At 37.7% G+C, this 26,871-nt stretch overlaps 1 protein-coding gene across 1 annotated transcript in view; it reads left to right on the top strand.

Annotated features, from left to right (window-relative positions):
- Positions 1–24,023, top strand: part of LOC129356204 (putative ferric-chelate reductase 1) — a 28,474-nt gene extending 4,451 nt beyond the window's left edge. Inside the window, exons 7-16 of the mRNA XM_055025801.1 lie at positions 84–230; positions 276–426; positions 2,185–2,206; positions 2,687–2,799; positions 2,893–2,978; positions 22,859–22,950; positions 23,140–23,198; positions 23,271–23,411; positions 23,665–23,693; positions 23,764–24,023. Of these exons, the coding sequence (XP_054881776.1) occupies positions 84–230; positions 276–426; positions 2,185–2,206; positions 2,687–2,799; positions 2,893–2,978; positions 22,859–22,950; positions 23,140–23,198; positions 23,271–23,411; positions 23,665–23,693; positions 23,764–23,862 (939 nt within the window). The 3' untranslated portion in view covers positions 23,863–24,023. The remainder of the gene's footprint in view (positions 1–83; positions 231–275; positions 427–2,184; positions 2,207–2,686; positions 2,800–2,892; positions 2,979–22,858; positions 22,951–23,139; positions 23,199–23,270; positions 23,412–23,664; positions 23,694–23,763) is intronic.
- The last annotated feature ends 2,848 nt before the right edge of the window (positions 24,024–26,871 follow it).

The raw sequence follows: 26,871 nt of genomic DNA on the forward strand, positions 1-26,871 counted from the left end.
GGTTATCAACACCTTTTCAGTGCTGCAGTGTCTGAGAAGGTCCAAGCAGACGGTTCAGTTTCTGCTCTTGTCTCCATCCTCAGGGTAACGATGACATCTACCTCTGTGCCCTGAGCAGCGCTGGAATTGCTGATGTGCAGCGGGCCTTCTCTGTTGGACGGAAAGCTCCGGTGATTCAATCTAAGGTACTTCATCCCCACCAGAACGTCCTGGTTGAGGAGCGTCCAGAGGTTGGTTCCTGACCTCAGATGATGACCAGTGAATGTCTCTTGCAGGGACATGTCTCAGATATACAGATCTCCAACCAGAACAAGGTCCTGGCCTGCACATTCACCTCCAAGAACGCCATCTTCACTTCCAGGAGCTCCAACTTCAGCTCTGACAAATTCTTCCACCTCCTGCTGGCCTATGGACCCAGCACCAATGGTAGGTAGGAAGACCCTGACTCTGCAGATCCTTGTCAGAATCATCTATACTGAACAAAAATATAAATGCCCCATGTCAAATACTGTTGCCATGTGGAGCTAACAAGTGTAAATGGCCATTTGCTGACATTTTTTGTACCAAAGTTATATCTGTCTTGATCTGTCTATAATTTTTAATCCAACCTGCTGTCAGTGAGCCATTACTCAATAAGTTGTTTTTAGCCAGTGCAGAGGTGGGACATGTCCTGCAGGTGATCAGACAAAATGAGCAACAGCTGCACAATTCTCGGACTGGGGACAATAAAAGCCCCCAAAATATTAATGTGGGCACAGTTCATAAAGCCTCAGATGTCTCAAGTTATGTGGGAGCGTGCCATTGGCATGTTGGATGCAGGGACGTCCACTAGAGCAGTAACTGAATGGCTCAATGTCCATTATCGAACCACTGGCTGTTTAAGGGTTGGTTTCCAACAGACTGGCTGTCCTGCAAATCCACCCATCCTCATGTGACCACTGCAGCACAAGATCACCACGTGTGACTCTGAGCCTGGGATCAGCTGAGACCAGCAACACGCACAGCTGATGAGACTATTGGTCTGCAGAACAGACACGTCACACCTCAGACTGTCTGTAAGCGCCTACGAGAAAAAAGTCAACTTCATGTTTGTTATGACATCTATAAAGAAAGACACAGTGAGCAACTATCAGTCAACACTAAAACATGCAAGAGAAGCTTTCTTTGCAGATGTCATAAACAAAATCATCCACAAAGCTCCATCTTTATCTGCAGCAGTTGACAGAATCACAAACCCTGCAGAGACTGAACCTCCTGAACTTCAGTCTAATGCAACAAGTTTTCAGCTTCTTTTCAGAGAAAATTCATCAAATCAGAGGGTTAATCTGCACATCGACTCTGAAGCCAGAACCAAAGCTGGACCCAAACAAAAAAAATGCAGAAAAAATGACCCATTTTAAACCATTAATCATAAAACCCTGGAAAAAATGATGAGTTGGTGAAGCTCCAGCTGCTGCTGTCTGGATGCTCTAGATCTATAGCTCTGGATCTAGAGCTATACAGCTCTAGATCTATAGGTCTAGATCTATAGATCTGGATCTATGGGGTTAGGGTGAGTTGTAATTCAGCATCATTTGTTCCACCTTTTCACTCAACTTGCCGGCCATGGAACCAGAATCTAGCAGCCTGCAGCAGAAACTTGTTGTTTAGAGTCACAGGTGTATCAAGCAGTTCATCAAATGGCTCAACTCGTGTGTTTTGATCACCCAGCACATGATTATTGCTGTTCAATGTCATTATTATTGAGGGTTTTTTCTCTTGAGGCTACGCAGGCCAGCCAGTTTAAATACTGGAATAAATTATGACTGAAATCACAAATTCATTTTAAGTTGCATGATGTTATGTTTTCATAATGTAAAGCACTTTGAAATGCCTTGCTGTTGCAATCAATCAAATTTGATTGATTGATTGATTGAATGATAATCCAAATGGGTCAAAATCAAATTTCTCATGTGCAAAGGATTGACCATGCGCTACAAATGGCCAAACCACCAAGTCATCAATGACAATATGAAGATCAGTAATTATTGAAAATATAGTTTGAGTTTATAACCCAAATATTCATAAAAACTGTCCTCTGGCTCTTCTGTGTCCAACAGGGGTCATCATGGAGCACAAGAAAGCTTACAGCAGCAGCCACAAGGTGGCGTGACATCTCCTAATGTGATGCAAAGTGATGGAAAGGAGCAGATGATCAGAGCCCACGGTGAGTCTTCCTCATCCTCGTTTTCATCAGTTTGACCTCTGACCTCCTGAAGGCATCATTGTGTTTCTGGTGACTGAGAATATCGATTAGAAGTCATTTATAGGCAGTGCAATAATTTCTTAACCAATTGAACATTTGCCCATAGTGTACAAAATGCTTTACGCGATGCACAAATTGTTGATTGTGATTCTATGAATGTTTATTGTTTAAAGTCAAAGAAAATTTCCCCCTTGGTAGACTAAATAATTTTCTTATTTTTTCCTACAAACTAAAAGTGTTAGCTACCAAAAACAAATTTGAATGAAAAGTTTGTTTTTTCTGTTCATATACTTACCAAGTGGAGGCGCTACACACGATGAATCGCAGTTTGTGGCAGATAAGAAGATGCTTGACCAGTATTGGTTTAGAGGAGCCGTTAGCCATCGGACGGCCAACCGGGAGCCGTTAGCTGCTGGCAGCTAACGACCCTGTGACCTCCAGGTTGCCTGATGCTGCTCGCCTGGATGACCTTTGGTCCGCTGGGGATGATTGTGGCTCGGTACCAGAGAAGACCAAGCCAGGTCCAGATGTTTGGCAAAGATCTGTGGTTTGTGGTGAGTTTCCATGTGGAGCCCGGTTCTGACCCGCGGAGGCCCTTCAGTACCTGGCACCGTGCTGTCTCCATGACAACATGGATGTTCCTGCAGGTCCATGTCTCCGTGATGAGCTTCACCGTGGCAACCCCATCATCGCCTTCATCCTCGCCTTCTCATACCTTGGCGGCTGGGAATACGTAAGTGGAGCATTGCCGCCTGCTGGTTCTGATCCGTTAGACCAGAACCGCTGTTCTGACTATCAATGCTACCTTGTCAGATTTTCCTTCTGTGGTTCAGATAGATAGCTAACTCTACTAGCATGTTAGACATGTTTTAAATTCAGAGTTTGTAAGAATAAAACAGCATCAGATGGAGAAACTGCTTTTTATTGGAATTAAAGACAAATACAGATCATCACAACTCCTTTCATTTGTTGTATGACAGACTTAATTAAAATGAGCCATAATGTGTCATCGAGCTGCATATGATTGATATGCACTGATATTATAGGCTATTGCAGCTTCAGTCCCACATCTATTCAGCAAAGTCTAATAATATAAGAGTAATTAAGCTCAAATATTTTAAAATATAGGGACGAAATAACCACAAAACAACATATTTAGTCCTGAGTAAGGGCCAAATAATAACTTGTTCACAGTAACAACATTGCAGACTAAACTAAAGCCATAATTATATTTACTAGCTGCTTTTATGAAAAGTAAACCATGAAGTCATCCAACAACTTACTGAAAGCCTGGTATAAAATCAGTTAAATAAAGATTACTGTAATCTGCAATGAAATAAAACACATGAAACGAAACTGGATTTATCAGACATGTGCTGAGTCAGCAGAGTGTGACGTAGCATCCATGTGTGCGTCGCCACCAGGTAGGCACAGACCATCAGAACCGCTGTTCTGACCCGTTGTGCCCTGTGGGACCAGATCAGTTTACTGTGATTATGAGCTCAAATGGTGGCAGCGACTCTAACCGCCGGTGGAGCTGCAGCAGGTGACGCTGCTGCATCACCTGCTGCATCACCTGCTGCATCACCTGCTGCAGCTGCTTTTTGATTCAGAAAATGCTTAAAGGCTGATTCCAACTAATAGCTTCTTTAATCTACTCTAGTTAAAAAACTGCTACACCTGGACTGGATTATTCTATTTTACTGGCAAATGACTGGAGCAGAAAGAAAAGAAAAGTCAAACTGGGCCAACAGGGAGCAGAGCCTTGGAGACATGAGGCGGCTCTAGATATTCTGCTATTAGAGCTGTTGTAGTAGATTAATGAAGCTGAAGGTAGTGAGAAATTAGAAATTGGAATTAAGCTTCAGCCATTTCCTGACTGGGAAGGTGCAGAGCAGGCTGAGCTTCTCACTAACTTCATAACGGCTTCCAGCTGAAGTCAGACTGAATATGCCAGTCCACTGGTCGCAAACACCTGACAAAACTGATGTTTCCAACAAAATGAAAGAAAGTGAACCAGATGAGTTTGTCAGGCAGCTCAAATTGTATGAAAATGTGAATAATTTTCCAAAGAGAAACTGAAAACGTCAGCAAAGGTTAGAAGAATAGAGGCTTAGAGCAGCGCCAGGCATAGAGAGCCTGTAGACTGGCTGTCTGCAGTCCAACTGCCACCTGTTCATCCCCATAACCATCTCCATTCACATCCTCTGAGTTCTACTCTTGGTCATGTAACCGGTATACTAAAAGAGTTGTTTTCTGGCAACCTAGTCTTATACAACTGGTTAACCTTGATATGTTGAATTGAAGAAGGGAGTCGGATCACAGGAGTTGCTGGTTGTTCTTTAATGCAGGTCACTGGCAGAGGCCTGGACAAAAAGAAATAAAAATGTCCTTTAACTTGCAGCTCTTCCCCTAGCAGGTAAGCACATGGAGAAACCCTGTGACTAACTAATAACTAATAACAATATCTGGCCTAACATTTAAGTAAAATGTTCTTAACTCGTCCGAAAGAATGCTCCTCTGTTTGTATTAAAACAAATAGACATTCACAGCTGCATGTACATACAATTATTTCAAATATTTCATAAAATGTGAGCTCAACCAAAAGCAAAGAAAATTTCCAACCTCTTCTCAGGCAGCCTAGCGCCAACTGAAGGTAGTACAGTACTGATGTCATAAGAAGCTCTCTTACAGTACAGATACTGGTGCTTATCAGAATAAGTATAATAATAACATTCTTAAAATATAATAGGAACATAAGATTCTTCAGAATTAATCAGGATTTGGTGGAATTTCAACATGATAATAAAAATAAATAAAAGCATATTTTCTAAAGTTGTTACAGTCACATCTGGTCCAGATGGTGGTCGGCAGTTTACCAGGCTGATTGACAGGAGGTCAGAGTTGGGATTGGGGGTTAATGTCAGGGTTATGGGGTTAGGTGGGGTCATGTAGAACTGGGTCTGGGTCCAAGCAAATGTTTCAGACGGTTCTATTTCCACAGAGGAAACTGAACCTTCTCCTGAATCCATGAGAACATCCAGGCTGATGGGTCACATCCCATCAGCCTGGATGTTCTGGTTGCACCTGATCAGACAGAGGACAGATCCAGAGTGTTGATGATCTCACTTGCCATCTTCACCGGACTTTGAATTTGGGTTTGTAATTCAACTGTAATATTTCCAAACATCCAGTGATGCCAAACCAGAACAGACTGACAGTCGCCCTGTTAAAGATTTTGGAGACGCCACATAATCTCAGAAATCAGAAACGCTGGTGAACCTTTGCCCAGACATTTGTCACGTGTCCGCCATGTCAGCTCGCTGTCTATGAACAAAGCAAATATTTAAAGACGTTTGATGGAGCAGCCATGATGGCTCTGGACTGCAGTCACTGACTGATTTAGAATTCAGAGAGTTTTCCACGTGTTTGTTTATCTGCAGTTTGAGTCACTCCAAAAACCAAACTTTATGATTGTCAGGACTGTCTGTTAAAAGACTCAGAAAAACTATCATCTGAAAATGTTATTTACTGATTTGAGAGCAAACATTCATTTGCCTACAAAACAAAATGTAACCTTGTGGGTCGTGCCGACTTGGAATCAGAGAGAAATGAATTATATTTTATTCCAGAGATTTTTTTTTCTCCAAGGATTTTTGTTGGCTGTAGTGGCCCGTATATTTTTTGAAAGTAAGGAGAGAGGGAAGACATGTGGCAAATGTTGCCGGGAATCAAACCTGCGTCAGCCGCGTCGAGGACTAAGGCCTCTATATGTGGGTTGTGCTAAACTACTACGCCGCCGCAGCAACGTCTTCCCAAGATATTTTTGATAAAAGAGTAACCAGTAAAATATGTAATATTGATTGTATTTACGAGATGTTGACAATTCGAGTGCCACGATGATCCACAGCAGGATTCCCAAAGTTACCAAGAAGTTCCTCAACTGGCAGCTTCTGCCACTTCCTGATTCTGTTGAAACCAATCAGAATTTTCATGAAACATCATAATTCCCTGAAATTTTCAGTTAATCATCAGTTCATCAGTTCATTCATCAGTTCATTCATCAGTTCATCAGTTCATTCATCAGTTCATCAGTTCATTGATCAGTTCATCAGTTCATCAGTTCATTCATCAATTCATCAGTACATCATCAGTTCGTTCATCAGTTCATCAGTTCATTCATCAGTTCATCAGTTCATTGATCAGTTCATCATTCATCAGTTCATTCATCAATTCATCAGTACATTCATCAGTTCGTTCATCAGTTCATCAGTTGATTCATCAGTTCATTCATCAGTTCATCAGTTCATTCATCAGTTCATTCATCAGTTCATTCATCAGTTCATCAGTTCATTCATCAGTTCATCAGTTCATTCATCAGTTCATCAGTTCATTGATCAGTTCATCAGTTCATCAGTTCATCATCAATTCATCAGTACATTCATCAGTTCGTTCATCAGTTCATCAGTTCATTCATCAGTTCATCAGTTCATTCATCAGTTCATCAGTTGATTCATCAGTTCATTTAACAGTTCATTCATCAGTTCATTCATCAGTTCATCAGTTCATTCATCAGTTCATCAGTTCATTCATCAGTTCATCAGTTCATTCATCAGTTCATTCATCAGTTCATCAGTTTCATTCATCATTCATCAGTTCATTCATCAGTTCATCAGTTCATTCATCAGTTCATCAGTTCATTCATCAGTTCATTCATCAGTTCATCAGTTCATTCATCAGTTCATCAGTTGATTCATCAGTTCATTCATCAGTTCATTCATCAGTTCATCAGTTCATTCATCAGTTCATTCATCATTCATTCATCAGTTCATTCATCAGTTCATCAGTTCATTCATCAGTTCATCAGTTCATCAGTTCATCAGTTGATTCATCAGTTCATTTGTCAGTTCATTCATCAGTTCATCAGTTCATTCATCAGTTCATCAGTTCATCAGTTGATTCATCATTCATCAGTTCATTCATCAGTTCATTCATCAGTTCATCAGTTCATTCATCAGTTCATCAGTTTCAGTTCATTCATCAGTTCATCAGTTCATTCATCAGTTCATCAGTTCATTCATCAGTTCATTCATCAGTTCATCAGTTCATTCATCAGTTCATCAGTTCATCAGTTCATTCATCAGTTCATCAGTTCATTCATCAGTTCATCAGTTCATTCATCAGTTCATCATTGATTCATCAGTTCATTATCAGTTCATTCATCAGTTCATCAGTTCATTCATCAGTTGATTCATCAGTTCATTCATCAGTTCATCATTCATCAGTTCATCAGTTCATTCATCAGTTCATCAGTTCATTCATCAGTTCATTCATCAGTTCATTCATCAGTTCAGTTCATCAGTTGATTCATCAGTTCATCAGTTCATTCATCAGTTCATCAGTTCATTCATCAGTTCATCAGTTCATCATTGATTCATCATTCATCAGTTCATTCATCAGTTCATTCATCAGTTCATCAGTTCATTCATCAGTTCATCAGTTCATCAGTTCATTCATCAGTTCATCAGTTCATTCATCAGTTCATCAGTTCATTCATCAGTTCATTCATCAGTTCATCAGTTCATTCATCAGTTCATCAGTTCATCAGTTCATTCATCAGTTCATCAGTTCATCAGTTCATCAGTTCATTCATCAGTTCATCAGTTGATTCATCAGTTCATTTATCAGTTCATTCATCAGTTCATCAGTTCATTCATCAGTTGATTCATCAGTTCATTCATCAGTTCATCAGTTCATCAGTTCATCAGTTCATTCATCAGTTCATCAGTTCATTCATCAGTTCATCAGTTCATTCATCAGTTCATCAGTTCATTGATCAGTTCATCAGTTCATCAGTTCATTCATCAATTCATCAGTACATTCATCAGTTCGTTCATCAGTTCATCAGTTCATTCATCAGTTCATTCATCAGTTCATCAGTTCATCAGTTGATTCATCAGTTCATTTATCAGTTCATTCATCAGTTCATTCATCAGTCATCAGTTCATTCATCAGTTCATCAGTTCATTCATCAGTTCATTCATCAGTTCATTCATCAGTTCATCAGTTCATTCATCAGTTCATCAGTTCATTCATCAGTTCATTCATCAGTTCATTCATCAGTTCATCAGTTCATTCATCAGTTCATCAGTTCATTCAGTCATCAGTTCATTCATCAGTTCATTCATCAGTTCATCAGTTCATTCATCAGTTCATCAGTTGATTCATCAGTTCATTCATCAGTTCATTCATCAGTTCATCAGTTCATTCATCAGTTCATCAGTTGATTCATCAGTTCATTTATCAGTTCATTCATCAGTTCATCAGTTCATCAGTTGATTCATCAGTTCATTCATCATTCATCAGTTCATCAGTTCATCAGTGCATCATCAGTCATTCATCAGTTCATCAGTTCATTCATCAGTTCATTCATCAGTTCATTCATCAATTCATCAGTTCATTCATCAGTTCATCAGTTCATTCATCAGTTCATTCATCAGTTCATCAGTTCATCATCAGTTCATCAGTTCATTCATCAGTTCATTCATCATTCATTCATCAGTTCATTCATCAGTTCATCAGTTCATTCATCAGTTCATCAGTTCATTCATCAGTCATCAGTTGATCATCAGTTCATTTGTCAGTTCATTCATCAGTTCATCATTGATCATCAGTTCATCAGTTCATCAGTTCATTCATCAGTTCATCAGTTCATTCATCAGTTCATCAGTTCATCAGTTCATTCATCAGTCATCATTCATTCATCAGTTCATCATTTCATCAGTTCATTCATCAGTTCATCAGTTTCATCAGTTCATTCATCAGTTCATCAGTTCATTCATCAGTTCATTCATCAGTTCATTCATCAGTTCATCAGTTCATCAGTTCATTTATCATTCATTCATCATTCATCAGTTTCATTCATCAGTCATCATTCAGTTCATTCATCAGTTCATCATTCATCAGTTCATTCATCAGTTCATTCATCAGTTCATCGTTCATTCATCAGTTCAGTTCATTCATCAGTTCATTCATTCATTCATCAGTTCATCAGTTCATTCATCAGTTCATTCATCAGTTCATCAGTTCATCAGTTGATTCATCAGGTCATCAGTTCATTCATCAGTTCATCAGTTCATTCATCAGTTCATTCATTAGTTCATCAGTTCATTCATCAGTTCATTCATCCGTTCATCAGTTCATTCATCAGTTCATTCATCAGTTCATTCATCGGTTCATCAGTTCATTCATCAGTTCATTCATCAGTTCATCAGTTCATTCATCAGTTCATCAGTTCATTCATCAGTTCATTCATCAGTTCATTCATCAGTTCATCAGCTCATCAGTTCATTCATCAGTTCATTCATCAGTTCATTCATCAGTTCGTTCATCAGTTCATTCATCAGTTCATCAGTTCATTCATCAGTTCATTCATCAGTTCATCAGTTCATTCATCAGTTCATCAGTTCATTCATCAGTTCATTCATCAGTTCATTCATCAGTTCATTCATCAGTTCATCAGTTCATTCATCAGTTCATCAGTTCATTCATCAGTTCATTCATCAGTTCATCAGTTCATTCATCAGTTCATTCATCAGTTCATTCATCAGTTAATTCATCAGTTCATTATCAGTTCATTCATCAGTTCATCAGCTCATCAGTTCATTCATCAGTTCATTCATCAGTTCATTCATCAGTTCGTTCATCAGTTCATTCATCAGTTCATCAGTTCATTCATCAGTTCATTCATCAGTTCATTCATCAGTTCATCAGTTCATTCATCAGTTCATTCATCAGTTCATTCATCAGTTCATCAGTTCATTCATCAGTTCATTCATCAGTTCATCAGTTCATTCATCAGTTCGTTCATCAGTTCATTCATCAGTTCATCAGTTCATTCATCAGTTCATTCATCAGTTCATCAGTTCATTCATCAGTTCATCAGTTCATTCATCAGTTCATTCATCAGTTCATCAGTTCATTCATCAGTTCGTTCATCAGTTCATTCATCAGTTCATCAGTTCATTCATCAGTTCATCAGTTCATTCATCAGTTCATTCATCAGTTCATCAGTTCATCAGTTCATTCATCAGTTCATTCATCAGTTCATTCATCAGTTCATCAGTTCATTCATCAGTTCATTCATCAGTTCATCAGTTCATTCATCAGTTCATCAGTTCATTCATCAGTTCATTCATCAGTTCATTCATCAGTTCATTCATCAGTTCATCAGTTCATTCATCAGTTCATTCATCAGTTCATTCATCAGTTCGTTCATTAGTTCATTCATCAGTTCATCAGTTCATTCATCAGTTCATTCATCAGTTCATCAGTTCATTCATCAGTTCATTCATCAGTTCATTCATCAGTTCATCAGTTCATTCATCAGTTCATCAGTTCATTCATCAGTTCATCAGTTCATCAGTTCATTCATCAGTTCATTCATCAGTTCATCAGTTCATTCATCAGTTCATCAGTTCATTCATCAGTTCATTCATCAGTTCATTCATCAGTTCATCAGTTCATTCATCAGTTCATCAGTTCATTCATCAGTTCATTTATCAGTTCATTCATCAGTTCATTCATCAGTTCATTCATCAGTTCATCAGTTCATTCATCAGTTCATCAGTTCATTCATCAGTTCATTCATCAGTTCATCAGTTCATTCATCAGTTCATCAGTTCATTCATCAGTTCATTTATCAGTTCATTCATCAGTTCATTCATCAGTTCATTCATCAGTTCATCAGTTCATTCATCAGTTCATCAGTTCATTCATCAGTTCATTCATCAGTTCATTCATCAGTTCATCAGTTCATTCATCAGTTCATCAGTTGATTCATCAGTTCATTTATCAGTTCATTCATCAGTTCATCAGTTCATCAGTTGATTCATCAGTTCATCAGTTGATTCATCAGTTCATCAGTTGATTCATCAGTTCATCAGTTCATTCATCAGTTCATTCATCAGTTCATCAGTTCATTCATCAGTTCATTCATCAGTTCATCAGTTCATTCATCAGTTCATTTATCAGTTCATTCATCAGTTCATCAGTTCATTCATCAGTTCATCAGTTCATTCATCAGTTCATTAGTTCATTCATCAGTTCATTCATCAGTTCATCAGTTCATTCATCAGTTCATTCATCAGTTCATCAGTTCATTCATCAGTTCATCAGTTCATTCATCAGTTCATCAGTTCATTCATCAGTTCATTCATCAGTTCATCAGTTCATTCATCAGTTCATCAGTTCAATCATCAGTTCATCAGTTGATTCATCAGTTCATCAGTTCATTCATCAGTTCATCAGTTCATTCATCAGTTCATTCATCAGTTCATTCATCAGTTCATCAGTTCATTCATCAGTTCATCAGTTCATCAGTTCATTCATCAGTTCATCAGTTCATTCATCAGTTCATTCATCAGTTCATCAGTTGATTCATCAGTTCATCAGTTCATTCATCAGTTAATCAGTTCATTCATCAGTTCATCAGTTCATCAGTTCATTCATCAGTTCATCAGTTCATTCATCAGTTCATTCATCAGTTCATCAGTTCATCAGTTGATTCATCAGTTCATCAGTTCATTCATCAGTTCATCAGTTGATTCATCAGTTGATTCATCAGTTGATTCATCAGTTCATTTATCAGTTCATTCATCAGTTCATCAGTTCATTCATCAGTTCATCAGTTCATCAGTTGATTCATCAGTTCATCAGTTCATTCATCAGTTGATTCATCAGTTCATTCATCAGTTCATCAGTTCATTCATCAGTTCATCAGTTCATTCATCAGTTCATTCATCAGTTCATCAGTTCATCAGTTCATTCATCAGTTCATTCATCAGTTCATTCATCAGTTCATCAGTTCATTCATCAGTTCATTCATCAGTTCATTCATTGGTTCATCAGTTCATTCATCAGTTCATTCATCAGTTCGGCAGTTTATTCATCAGTTCATCAGTTCATTCATCAGCTCATTCATCAGTTCATTCATCCGTTCATTCATCAGTTCATTCATCAGTTCATCAGTTCATTCATCAGTTCATTCATCAGTTCATTCATCAGTTCATCAGTTCATCAGTTCATTCATCAGTTCATCAGTTCATCAGTTCATTCATCAGTTCATTCATCAGTTCATCAGTTCATTCATCAGTTCATTCATCAGTTCATCAGTTCATTCATCAGTTCATCAGTTCATTGATCAGTTCATCAGTTCATCAGTTCATTCATCAATTCATCAGTACATTCATCAGTTCGTTCATCAGTTCATCAGTTCATTCATCAGTTCATCAGTTCATTCATCAGTTCATCAGTTGATTCATCAGTTCATTTATCAGTTCATTCATCAGTTCATTCATCAGTTCATCAGTTCATTCATCAGTTCATCAGTTCATTCATCAGTTCATTCATCAGTTCATTCATCAGTTCATCAGTTCATTCATCAGTTCATCAGTTCATTCATCAGTTCATCAGTTCATTCATCAGTTCATTCATCAGTTCATCAGTTCATTCATCAGTTCATCAGTTGATTCATCAGTTCATTCAGTTCATTCATCAGTTCATCAGTTCATTCATCAGTTCATCAGTTCATTCATCAGTTCATCAGTTCATTCATCAGTTCATTCATCAGTTCATCAGTTCATTCATCAGTTCATCAGTTGATTCATCAGTTCATTTATCAGTTCATTCATCAGTTCATCAGTTCATCAGTTGATTCATCAGTTCATTCATCAGTTCATCAGTTCATTCATCAGTTCATCAGTGCATTCATCAGTTCATTCATCAGTTCATCAGTTCATTCATCAGTTCATTCATCAGTTCATTCATCAGTTCATCATCAATTCATCAGTTCATTCATCAGTTCATCAGTTCATTCATCAGTTCATTCATCAGTTCATCAGTTCATTCATCAGTTCATCAGTTCATTCATCAGTTCATTCATCAATTCATTCATCAGTTCATTCATCAGTTCATCAGTTCATTCATCAGTTCATCAGTTCATTCATCAGTTCATCAGTTGATTCATCAGTTCATTTGTCAGTTCATTCATCAGTTCATCAGTTCATGCATCAGTTCATCAGTTCATCAGTTGATTCATCAGTTCATCAGTTCATTCATCAGTTCATTCATCAGTTCATCAGTTCATTCATCAGTTCATCAGTTCATCAGTTCATTCATCAGTTCATCAGTTCATTCATCAGTTCATTCAGTTCATCAGTTCATTCATCAGTTCATCAGTTCATCAGTTCATTCATCAGTTCATCAGTTCATTCATCAGTTCATTCATCAGTTCATTCATCAGTTCATCAGTTGATTCATCAGTTCATTTATCAGTTCATTCATCAGTTCATCAGTTCATTCATCAGTTGATTCATCAGTTCATTCATCAGTTCATCAGTTCATCAGTTCATTCATCAGTTCATCAGTTCATTCATCAGTTCATTCATCAGTTCATCAGTTCATTCATCAGTTCATCAGTTCATTCATCAGTTCATCAGTTCATTCATCAGTTCATTCATCAGTTCATCAGTTCATCAGTTGATTCATCAGGTCATCAGTTCATTCATCAGTTCATCAGTTCATTCATCAGTTCATTCATTAGTTCATCAGTTCATTCATCAGTTCATTCATCCGTTCATCAGTTCATTCATCAGTTCATTCATCAGTTCATTCATCGGTTCATCAGTTCATTCATCAGTTCATCAGTTCATCAGTTCATTCATCAGTTCATTCATCAGTTCATTCATCAGTTCATCAGTTCATTCATCAGTTCATTCATCAGTTCATCAGTTCATTCATCAGTTCATCAGTTCATTCATCAGTTCATTCATCAGTTCATTCATCAGCTCATTCATCAGTTCATCAGTTCATCAGTTCATTCATCAGTTCATTCATCAGTTCATTCATCAGTTCGTTCATTAGTTCATTCATCAGTTCATCAGTTCATTCATCAGTTCATTCATCTTCATCAGTTCATTCATCAGTTCATCAGTTCATTCATCAGTTCATTCATCAGTTCATCAGTTCATTCATCAGTTCATCAGTTCATTCATCAGTTCATCAGTTCATCAGTTCATTCATCAGTTCATTCATCAGTTCATCAGTTCATTCATCAGTTCATCAGTTCATTCATCAGTTCATTCATCAGTTCATTCATCAGTTCATCAGTTCATTCATCAGTTCATCAGTTCATTCATCAGTTCATTTATCAGTTCATTCATCAGTTCATTCATCAGTTCATCAGTTCATTCATCAGTTCATCAGTTCATTCATCAGTTCATTCATCAGTTCATTCATCAGTTCATCAGTTCATTCATCAGTTCATCAGTTCATTCATCAGTTCATTTATCAGTTCATTCATCAGTTCATTCATCAGTTCATCAGTTTCATTCATCAGTTCATCAGTTCATTCATCAGTTCATTCATCAGTTCATTCATCAGTTCATCAGTTCATTCATCAGTTCATCAGTTGATTCATCAGTTCATTTATCAGTTCATTCATCAGTTCATCAGTTCATCAGTTGATTCATCAGTTCATCAGTTGATTCATCAGTTCATCAGTTCATTCATCAGTTCATCAGTTCATTCATCAGTTCATTCATCAGTTCATCAGTTCATTCATCAGTTCATTCATCAGTTCATCAGTTCATTCATCAGTTCATTTATCAGTTCATTCATCAGTTCATCAGTTCATTCATCAGTTCATCAGTTCATTCATCAGTTCATTAGTTCATTCATCAGTTCATTCATCAGTTCATCAGTTCATTCATCAGTTCATTCATCAGTTCATCAGTTCATTCATCAGTTCATCAGTTCATTCATCAGTTCATCAGTTCATTCATCAGTTCATTCATCAGTTCATTCATCAGTTCATCAGTTCATTCATCAGTTTATCAGTTCAATCATCAGTTCATCAGTTGATTCATCAGTTCATTTATCAGTTCATTCATCAGTTCATCAGTTCATTCATCAGTTCATCAGTTCATCAGTTGATTCATCAGTTCATCAGTTCATTCATCAGTTCATCAGTTCATTCATCAGTTCATTCATCAGTTCATCAGTTCATTCATCAGTTCATCAGTTCATTCATCAGTTAATCAGTTCATTCATCAGTTCATCAGTTCATCAGTTCATTCATCAGTTCATCAGTTCATTCATCAGTTCATTCATCAGTTCATCAGTTCATCAGTTGATTCATCAGTTCATCAGTTCATTCATCAGTTCATCAGTTGATTCATCAGTTGATTCATCAGTTGATTCATCAGTTCATTTATCAGTTCATTCATCAGTTCATCAGTTCATTCATCAGTTCATCAGTTCATCAGTTGATTCATCAGTTCATCAGTTCATTCATCAGTTGATTCATCAGTTCATTCATCAGTTCATCAGTTCATTCATCAGTTCATCAGTTCATTCATCAGTTCATTCATCAGTTCATCAGTTCATCAGTTCATCAGTTCATTCATCAGTTCATTCATCAGTTCATTCATCAGTTCATTCATCAGTTCATCAGTTCATTCATCAGTTCATTCATCAGTTCATTCATTGGTTCATCAGTTCATTCATCAGTTCATTCATCAGTTCGGCAGTTTATTCATCAGTTCATCAGTTCATTCATCAGCTCATTCATCAGTTCATTCATCCGTTCATTCATCAGTTCATTCATCAGTTCATCAGTTCATTCATCAGTTCATTCATCAGTTCATCAGTTCATCAGTTCATTCATCAGTTCATCAGTTCATCAGTTCATTCATCAGTTCATTCATCAGTTCATCAGTTCATTCATCAGTTCATTCATCAGTTCGTTCATCAGTTCATTCATCAGTTCATCAGTTCATTCATCAGTTCATTCATCAGTTCATCAGTTCATTCATCAGTTCATCAGTTCATTCATCAGTTCATTCATCAGTTCATCAGTTCATTCATCAGTTCGTTCATCAGTTCATTCATCAGTTCATCAGTTCATTCATCAGTTCATCAGTTCATTCATCAGTTCATTCATCAGTTCATCAGTTCATTCATCAGTTCGTTCATCAGTTCATTCATCAGTTCATCAGTTCATTCATCAGTTCATCAGTTCATTCATCAGTTCATTCATCAGTTCATCAGTTCATTCATCAGTTCATCAGTTCATTCATCAGTTCATTCATCAGTTCATTCATCAGTTCATCAGTTCATTCATCAGTTCATTCATCAGTTCATTCATCAGTTCGTTCATCAGTTCATTCATCAGTTCATCAGTTCATTCATCAGTTCATCAGTTCATTCATCAGTTCATTCATCAGTTCATTCATCAGTTCATCAGTTCATCAGTTCATTCATCAGTTCATTCATCAGTTCGTTCATCAGTTCATTCATCAGTTCATCAGTTCATTCATCAGTTCATTCATCAGTTCATCAGTTCATTCATCAGTTCATCAGTTCATTCATCAATTCATTCATCAGTTCATCAGTTCATTCATCAGTTCATCAGTTCATTTATCAGTTCATTGATCACTTCATCAGTTCATCAGTTCATTCATCAGTTCATTCATCAGTTCATTCATCAGTTCATCAGTTCATTCATCAGTTCATCAGTTCATTCATCAGTTCATTCATCAGTTCATTCATCAGTTCATTCATCAGTTCATTCATCAGTTCATCAGTTCATCAGTTCATTCATCAGTTCATTCATCAGTTCATTCATCAGTTCATCAGTTCATTCATCAGTTCATCAGTTGATTCATCAGTTCATTTATCAGTTCATTCATCAGTTTATCAGTTCATTCATCAGTTCATCAGTTCATCAGTTGATCATCAGTTCATCAGTTCATTCATCAGTTCATCAGTTCATTCATCAGTTCATCAGTTCATTCATTAGTTCATCAGTTCATCAGTTGATTCATCAGTTCATCAGTTCATTCATCAGTTCATCAGTTCATTCATCAGTTCATCAGTTCATTCATCAGTTCATTCATCAGTTCATTCATCAGTTCATCAGTTCATTCATCAGTTCATTCATCAGTTCATTCATCAGTTCATCAGTTCATTCATCAGTTCATCAGTTGATTCATCAGTTCATTTATCAGTTCATTCATCAGTTCATCAGTTCATTCATCAGTTCATCTTTTCATCAGTTGATTCATCAGTTCATCAGTTCATTCATCAGTTCATCAGTTCATTCATCAGTTCATCAGTTCATTCATCAGTTCATTCATCAGTTCATCAGTTCATCAGTTGATTCATCAGTTCATCAGTTCATTCATCAGTTCATCAGTTGATTCATCCGTTCATTTATCAGTTCATTCATCAGTTCATCAGTTCATTCATCAGTTCATCAGTTCATCAGTTCATTCATCAGTTCATCAGTTCATTCATCAGTTGATTCATCAGTTCATCAGTTCATTCATCAGTTCATCAGTTCATCAGTTCATTCATCAGTTCATCAGTTCATTCATCAGTTCATTCATCAGTTCATTCATCAGTTCATCAGTTCATCAGTTGATTCATCAGTTCATCAGTTCATTCATCAGTTCATCAGTTCATTCATCAGTTCATTCATCAGTTCATCAGTTCTTTCATTAGTTCATCAGTTCATCAGTTGATTCATCAGTTCATCAGTTCATTCATCAGTTCATCAGTTCATTCATCAGTTCATCAGTTCATTCATCAGTTCATTCATCAGTTCATTCATCAGTTCATCAGTTCATTCATCAGTTCATCAGTTCATTCATCAGTTCATTCATCAGTTCATTCATCAGTTCATCAGTTCATTCATCAGTTCATCAGTTCATTCATCAGTTCATCAGTTCATTCATCAGTTCATCTTTTCATCAGTTGATTCATCAGTTCATTTATCAGTTCATTCATCAGTTCATCAGTTCATTCATCAGTTCATCAGTTCATTCATCAGTTCATCTTTTCATCAGTTGATTCATCAGTTCATTTATCAGTTCATTCATCAGTTCATCAGTTCATTCATCAGTTCATCTTTTCATCAGTTGATTCATCAGTTCATCAGTTCATTCATCAGTTCATCAGTTCATTCATCAGTTCATCAGTTCATTCATCAGTTCATTCATCAGTTCATCAGTTCATCAGTTGATTCATCAGTTCATCAGTTCATTCATCAGTTCATCAGTTGATTCATCCGTTCATTTATCAGTTCATTCATCAGTTCATTCATCAGTTCATCAGTTCATCAGTTGATTCATCAGTTCATCAGTTCATTCATCAGTTGATTCATCAGTTCATCAGTTCATCAGTTGATTCATCAGTTCATCAGTTCATTCATCAGTTCATCAGTTCATTCATCAGTTCATTCATCAGTTCATCAGTTCATTCCTCACTTCATCAGTTCATTCATCAGTTCATTCATCAGTTCATCAGTTCATTCATCAGTTCATTCATCAGTTCATTCATCAGTTCATCAGTTCATTCATCAGTTCATTCATCAGTTCATCAGTTCATTCATCAGTTCATTCATCAGTTCATTCATCGGTTCATTCATCGGTTCATCAGTTCATTCATCAGTTCATTCATCAGTTCAACAGTTTATTCGTCAGTTCATCAGTTCATTCATCAGTTCATTCATCAGTTCATTCATCAGTTCATTCATCAGTTCATCAGTTCATTCATCAGTTCATTCATCAGTTCATCAGTTCATTCATCAGTTCATCAGTTCATTCATCAGTTCATCAGTTCATCAGTTCATTCATCAGTTCATTCATCAGTTCATCAGTTCATCAGTTCATTCATCAGTTCATTCATCAGTTCGTTCATCAGTTCATTCATCAGTTCATCAGTTCATTCATCAGTTCATTCATCAGTTCATCAGTTCATTCATCAGTTCATCAGTTCATTCATCAGTTCATTCATCAGTTCATCAGTTCATTCATCAGTTCGTTAATCAGTTCATCAGTTCATTCATCAGTTCATCAGTTCATTCATCAGTTCATTCATCAGTTCATCAGTTCATCAGTTCATTCATCAGTTCATCAGTTCATTCATCAGTTCATCAGTTCATTCATCAGTTCATTCATCAGTTCATTCATCAGTTCATTCATCAGTTCATCAGTTCATCAGTTCATTCATTAGTTCATTCATCAGTTCATTCATCAGTTCGTTCATCAGTTCATTCATCAGTTCATCAGTTCATTCATCAGTTCATTCATCAGTTCATCAGTTCATTCATCAGTTCATCAGTTCATTCATCAGTTCATTCATCAGTTCATTCATCAGTTCATCAGTTCATCAGTTCATTCATCAGTTCATTCATCAGTTCATCAGTTCATTCATCAGTTCATTCATCAGTTCATTCATCAGTTCATCAGTTCATCAGTTCATTCATCAGTTCATTCATCAGTTCGTTCATCAGTTCATTCATCAGTTCATCAGTTCATTCATCAGTTCATTCATCAGTTCATCAGTTCATTCAACAGTTCATTCATCAGTTCATTCATCAGTTCATCAGTTCATTCATCAGTTCATCAGTTCATTCATCAGTTCATTCATCAGTTCATTCATCAGTTCATCAGTTCATTCATCAGTTCATTCATCAGTTCATTCATCAGTTCATTCATCAGTTCATCAGTTCATTCATCAGTTCATTCATCAGTTCATTCATCAGTTCGTTCATCAGTTCATTCATCAGTTCATCAGTTCATTCATCAGTTCATTCATCAGTTCATCAGTTCATTCATCAGTTCATCAGTTCATTCATCAGTTCATTCATCAGTTCATTCATCAGTTCATTCATCAGTTCATCAGTTCATTCATCAGTTCATTCATCAGTTCATTCATCAGTTCATCAGTTCATTCATCAGTTCATCAGTTCATTCATCAGTTCATTCATCAGTTCATCAGTTCATTCATCAGTTCATTCATCAGTTCGTTCATCAGTTCATTCATCAGTTCATCAGTTCATTCATCAGTTCATTCATCAGTTCATCAGTTCATTCATCAGTTCATCAGTTCATTCATCAGTTCATCATCAGTTCATTCATCAGTTCATTCATCAGTTCATCAGTTCATTCATCAGTTCATTCATCAGTTCATCAGTTCATTCATCAGTTCATCAGTTCATTAATCAGTTTATTCATCAGTTCATTCATCAGTACATTCATCAGTTCATTCATCAGTACATTCATCAGTTCATTCATCAGTTCATCAGTTCATTCATGAGTTCATCAGTTCATTCATCAGTTCATCAGTTCGTTCATCAGTTCATTCATCAGTTCATCAGTTCATTCATCAGTTCATTCATCAGTTCGTTCATCAGTTCATTCATCAGTTCATCAGTTCATTCATCAGTTCATTCATCAGTTCATCAGTTCATTCATCAGTTCATCAGTTCATTCATCAGTTCATCAGTTCATTCATCAGTTCATTCATCAGTTCATCAGTTCATTCATCAGTTCGTTCATCAGTTCATTCATCAGTTCATCAGTTCATTCATCAGTTCATTAGTTCATCAGTTCATTCATCAGTTCATCAGTTCATCAGTTCATTCATCAGTTCATCAGTTCATTCATCAGTTCATTCATCAGTTCATCGGTTCATCAGTTCATCAGTTCATTCATCAGTTTCATCAGTTCATCAGTTCATTCATCAGTTCATCAGTTCATTCATCAGTTCATCAGTTCACTCATCAGTTCATTCATCAGTTCATCAGTTCATCAGTTCATTCATCAGTTCATTCATCAGTTCATTCATCAGTTCGTTCATCAGTTCATTCATCAGTTCATCAGTTCATTCATCAGTTCATCAGTTCATTCATCAGTTCATTCATCAGTTCATCAGTTCATTCATCAGTTCATCAGTTCATTCATCAGTTCATTCATCAGTTCATTCATCATCAGTTCATTCATCAGTTCATCAGTTCATTCATCAGTTCATCAGTTGATTCATCAGTTCATTCATCAGTTCATTCATCAGTTCATCAGTTCATTCATCAGTTCATTCATCAGTTCATTCATCAGTTCATTCATCAGTTCGTCAGTTCATCAGTTCATTCATCAGTTCATTCATCAGTTCATTCATCAGTTCATCAGTTCATCAGTTCATTCATCAGTTCATCAGTTCATTCATCAGTTCATTCATCAGTTCATCAGTTCATCAGTTCATTCATCAGTTCATCAGTTCGTTCATCAGTTCATTCATCAGTTCGTTCATCAGTTCATCAGTTCATCAGTTCATTCATCAGTTCATTCATCAGTTCATCAGTTCATCAGTTCATTCATCAGTTCATCAGTTCGTTCATCAGTTCATTCATCAGTTCATTCATCAGTTCGTTCATCAGTTCATTCATCAGTTCATCAGTTCGTTCATCAGTTCATTCATCAGTTCGTTCATCAGTTCATTCATCAGTTCATCAGTTCATCAGTTCATTCATCAGTTCATCAGTTCATTCATCAGTTCATCAGTTCATTCATCAGTTCGTTCATCAGTTCATTCATCAGTTCATTCATCAGTTCATTCATCAGTTCGTTCATCAGTTCATTCATCATTTCATCAGTTCATTCATCAGTTCATTCATCAGTTCGTTCATCAGTTCATTCATCAGTTCATCAGTTCATTCATCAGTTCATCAGTTCATCAGTTCATTCATCAGTTCATCAGTTCATTCATCAGTTCATCAGTTCGTTCATCAGTTCATTCATCAGTTCATCAGTTCATTCATCAGTTCATTCATCAGTTCATCAGTTCATTCATCAGTTCATCAGTTCATTCATCAGTTCATCAGTTCATTCATCAGTTCATTCATCAGTTCATCAGTTCATCAGTTCATTCATCAGTTCATTCATCAGTTCATCAGTTCATTCATCAGTTCATTCATCAGTTCATCAGTTCGTTCATCAGTTCATTCATCAGTTCATTCATCAGTTCATTCATGACACCTGCTGCTGGAATGTGAGGATTATGTCAGGTTTCTCCATGTATGTTAATATTTGGTTGCTAAATATGTGAAGTTTTCCATCTTTTTCTTTGGGACAGAAATTCATATCAGACTGTGTTCAAAATGTAAAAGCTGAACAGGCTGAAGGTTTTCCTCTCTTTCCATCCATAAACAGAAACTTCCTGTAAGAAGGAAAGAAATGAAAATACATCCAAACTATTTGCTCTATTTCTGGGTTATTGTCGCTGAGTAATAAAACCATCTGATTGTGTCTGTTTGTGTTGGTCTGAGGGTTGTTAGGGTTGGGGTTAGGGGTCAGGGGTTAGGGGTCAGGGTAAAGAGCTATTTTCATAAGCAGATCCATCTCAACATCACACAGACATAAACATGCAGTGAATAAATCCTTTTTAATAATTTTTTGCAGCGGTAATAATGTTTTTATTGAGGATCTTTAAATGTGTACATATCTGAAATTTTAAATTGACTTTTGTTATTATACAAAATAGATGATAAATATTACTTATTGCGACTGAATGCAAAATAACATTTCCCCCCACGTCCCCTAGGGGGCAGCATGGATGAAGCTAACTGCTAATAACAAGTCTATGACGACCTGATTAAATAAAACGTGATCATCTGTTACGTAGTGCTGTCAGGAGGCCGATCCAACAGAACAGCGGAACCAGAACCTGGTACCACTGGGCTGGATTGATCTGCAGGGTTCTGTTTCTCCACAGGGAGTTCATTCAGTGCTGGGCTGCCTGGTTCTGACTCTGGTGCTGATCCAGCCCATCCTGGCCTTGACGCGCTGTGCGCCGCAGCATCCAAGGTCGGTTCCGGTTCTGACCGCTTCTGTTCTGGTACCTGATGGTTGGGTTCTTGAACAGCTTCCAAAATTCTTCCAGTCAGGATTTTAGCTGATAAAACTGAATGATTAGACCTATTTCCATTCTGGACCGGGCTGGAAGTCCAAAGTTTCCCAGTAAAACCAATAAAACCAGTTCTGGTTCTGTTTCAGGCGGTTCCTGTTCAACTGGGCTCATTTCGTCATCGCCGTGCTTCTGAAGGTCTTAGCAGGTGAGTTTCAGTTCTCCCACGGTGACATGAAGGCACCAGACCCTAATCAAGACTTCCTGACTCCGCCCACAGTGGCAGCCATATTTACAGGCATGATGATGATGGACAGCAGCAGCGATGGCTGGATGATGAAGGTTTTGGGCGGCTTCACCGGCTGGGAGGTGATGATGCTCATCCTGATGGAGCTGCAAGCCAGATGGCGGAGCGCCGCAGGTCAGAACCAGAACCGCTCAGCATCAGAACGGCTGGGCGTCTCACCAAAGTGTTATCGATTGTGTTTGGTTCTGGTCGGGTTCTGTCAAAGTTCTGTATATTTAAAGTCTAACAGTTCCGTCCATGGTTCTGACCCGTTCAGAGCAGCCGTTGGTATCAAAACGTAGTCTTTTGTTAGATCCTGCAAAGAGAACAAGTGTAAATCTTTCCCAGCATCCTCCTCTGACCTCTGACCTCTGTGCTGTGGTTGCAGATAGCAGCGATCCTGTGGAGCCTGACACGGTAAAGGAAAGGAGCCAAAGCAGCAAGTGAAGGCGGCGTTCCTGAATGACGGCAGCTCTCCTGTTTGCAGGTGGGACGGGACGTCCTGCTGGTGGCGCTCTTCCTCACCGGGAACCTGTCCTTCCTCATCGCCCTGCTGGCTGGAATAGGACAGGCGGCGTCTCCCTAGGCTCTGCTCAGCTCTCACTCTGAGTTCGTTCTGTTCCTCACATGTTCAGCCGTGATGCAGAGATGAGTCCGTTATGATGCAGCTGAGGATGAGTTACATGTTTGTTCTACAGTGGAGAAACTTCAGCGCATTTGTAGCTGATCCCCAGTACTTGAATTAAAAACAGCGGTCTCGACAGGTGATATTGGCTTTATTTCTCCTTTGATGATTTTGCTGGATCATCGTCAGGTCACTTGACTTCAAAACCTCCATCATCATCACCAACATCATCACCAACACCGTGAAAACTAAACAAATACAAATATTAAAATACAACACAAATCAACAATACAACAACAAACAAAAACGTACCTCGCTGCCTTTACTGGGGAACGCCATTTCTTAGTCCAACGTTTGACAGTTCATTTGGTTCACTGCAATTCCCCAGTTTTATAGGCCCTGCCCTCTTTCTCTACGGCAGCCCGTGAGGTACGTATTAAACAAAAAATGCCAAAACATTACAAAATACCATTAAACCAAATAAATCACCAACAATGCAAACCAAAACAGACAAACATACATAAACAATCTGCAACAGTCTTAAATTAGAAATTCATTTAAATTGTTTAATTTAAATAAACTACAAATAATTTAGACATTTCATTTTACAATCCGTTACACTCCCACCAATAATGCATGAACCATTACTAAAATTATGCATTATTTAAAAGTTTTTTTAAAAATCATGCCGATTGTTTAAAAACATGCTCGTCTGTGTACATTAAGTTTACAAATCATTTTCTAATAACACCACCAATTTTTGCACCGGTCTTTCTATTACTGAACTCTTAGAAATAATATCCCTACCTGATCTTTGTTCTCCTGTCCTCAATTTTACTTTTCGAACCAAGCCATCGCTATCAACAATTGTTTCAACAACACGACCCAACTGCCACCTATTTCTTGGGAGAAAATCCTCTTTTACTATTACAATATCATTTATCTTTAAATTGCGCCGAACTACATGCCATTTTTGTCTAATGGAAATATTCTGGAGGTATTCTCTCTTCCACCGACTCCAAAACTGCTCAACCAGAAACTGCACACGGCGCCAACGTTTTGAGGAATAGATATCCTCCCTCACAAATTTCCCTACAGGAGGCAAGGCAGACTCAGACTTCATCTGAAGCAGATGGTTAGGAGTTAAAGGTTCAAGAGAACCAGGGTCATTCATTCCCTTCAGTGTTAAAGGACGACTATTAATTATGGCCATGGCTTCATAAAAGAAAATTCTTAATGAAGCATCATCAAGTTTTCCCAAGTTTTGTGATAGAGTAAAAGCTAATACATTTCGAATGGTTCGTATCTGACGCTCCCAAACACCACCAGCATGACTTGCTGATGGTGCATTAAAATGAACTCACATTGATTTTCTGCCAGGAAAGACTCCAAATGTTTAGGACCACATTGTTTAAACTCATTTTGGGCTCCTACAAAATTTCTTCCTTGATCACAATATATCTGGCGAACGGCTCCTCTCAAACTAATGAAACAGCGCAGGCCATTAATAAAAGAATCTGTGGACAAATCCTCCAACATTTCAATGTGAACAGCTCTTGAATAAAGGCAGGTGAACAACAACCCATACCTTTTGTATTCCTTACGATTTCTTTTAACAATAAAAGGACCAAAACAGTCCATTCCACAATAGGTAAATGGTGCAGATGCTTCCAAGCGTTCTTTTGGAAGCTCAGCCATAAGTTGTTCTTCCACTGGACGTCTGATCTTCCTGCACTGCACACATTTATGAATCATCTGAGCCACCAACCTGCTGCAGCCAATAATCCAAAACCCATTAAGCCGGACCTGCATTTGAGTTTGACCTCTGCCCTGATGACTTACTTGATTGTGACAGTAAGACAAAATAAGATGAGTAACATGGCTGTGTTTTGGCAAAATCAGTGGATATCTAAAATCTTCACTAAGAGGTGAATGTTTTAATCGTCCACCAACTCGCAGCAGTCCATCTTTTACAATAGGATTCAAATTGAACAAAGGGCTAGAACGGGGAAGGATGTCTCCCCCTTTTAACAACCTCATCTCGGAGCCAAAAGCCTGTTCTTGTACAAGTTTCACCACTGATTTAACTGCATCTTCCCGTTCTTTAACACTCACCACGTTTGAATAGCATTTGTTGTGGCATCCAAGTCTTTTGATTCTGGCAACAACTTTAATCAATTTTGACCAAGATGAAAACTTAGTGAAACGTTCCAAAAAATCTGGAGTGTCATTAGCTGTTGTTACAAATGTTTGAATAGATTTAACCTCTGGGTCACCCACTAAAAGAGCAGGATAAAATTTTAACTCCCGGTTAATTTCCTTTTCCCGCAAAAATTCAGGACCTGTCAGCCAATTGGTTGTTAAAATCTCAGAGGCAGTTAACCCTCTCGAAGCATGATCTGCTGGGTTTTCAGTAGTGTCGACATGATTCCATTGACTCGGATTGGTGTTTTCTCTGATTATTTGGACTCGATTTGCCACAAATACTTGAAACCGTCGTGCTTCATTATTAATATATGATAACACTACTTGTGAGTCTGTCCAGAAAAACTCAGCGTCTATCTTCATGTCAAGTTCTGATTTTAACAGAACACTCAACCTTGCAGCAACCAGTGCAGCTGAAAGCTCGAGACGAGGAATGGTTGTAATTTTCAAAGGAGCGACTCGAGCTTTAGCCATGATCAAAACACAATGTATTTACCCTTGTCATTCTCAAATCTGAGATAGGAACATGCACCATATGCTCGGCTGCTAGCATCTGAGAAGTGATGCAGTTCTGATTTGACAATCCTTCCAAATCCATCGGGATGATAACATCTCGATATCAATAACTTCTTCACATCCTGAAGGCTAAACTTCCACTTCTCCCACCGTACAAGTAAGTCTTCAGGCAGAGGGTCGTCCCACCCAATACTTCTGCAGCACAGATCTTGCAAAATGCATTTTCCCTTCATAATGAGTGGGGAAAGA

The sequence above is a fragment of the Poeciliopsis prolifica genome, unplaced genomic scaffold, assembly GCF_027474105.1.
Source record: "Poeciliopsis prolifica strain line A6 unplaced genomic scaffold, Auburn_PproV2 SCAFFOLD160, whole genome shotgun sequence".
Taxonomy (NCBI): Eukaryota; Metazoa; Chordata; class Actinopteri; order Cyprinodontiformes; family Poeciliidae; genus Poeciliopsis; species Poeciliopsis prolifica.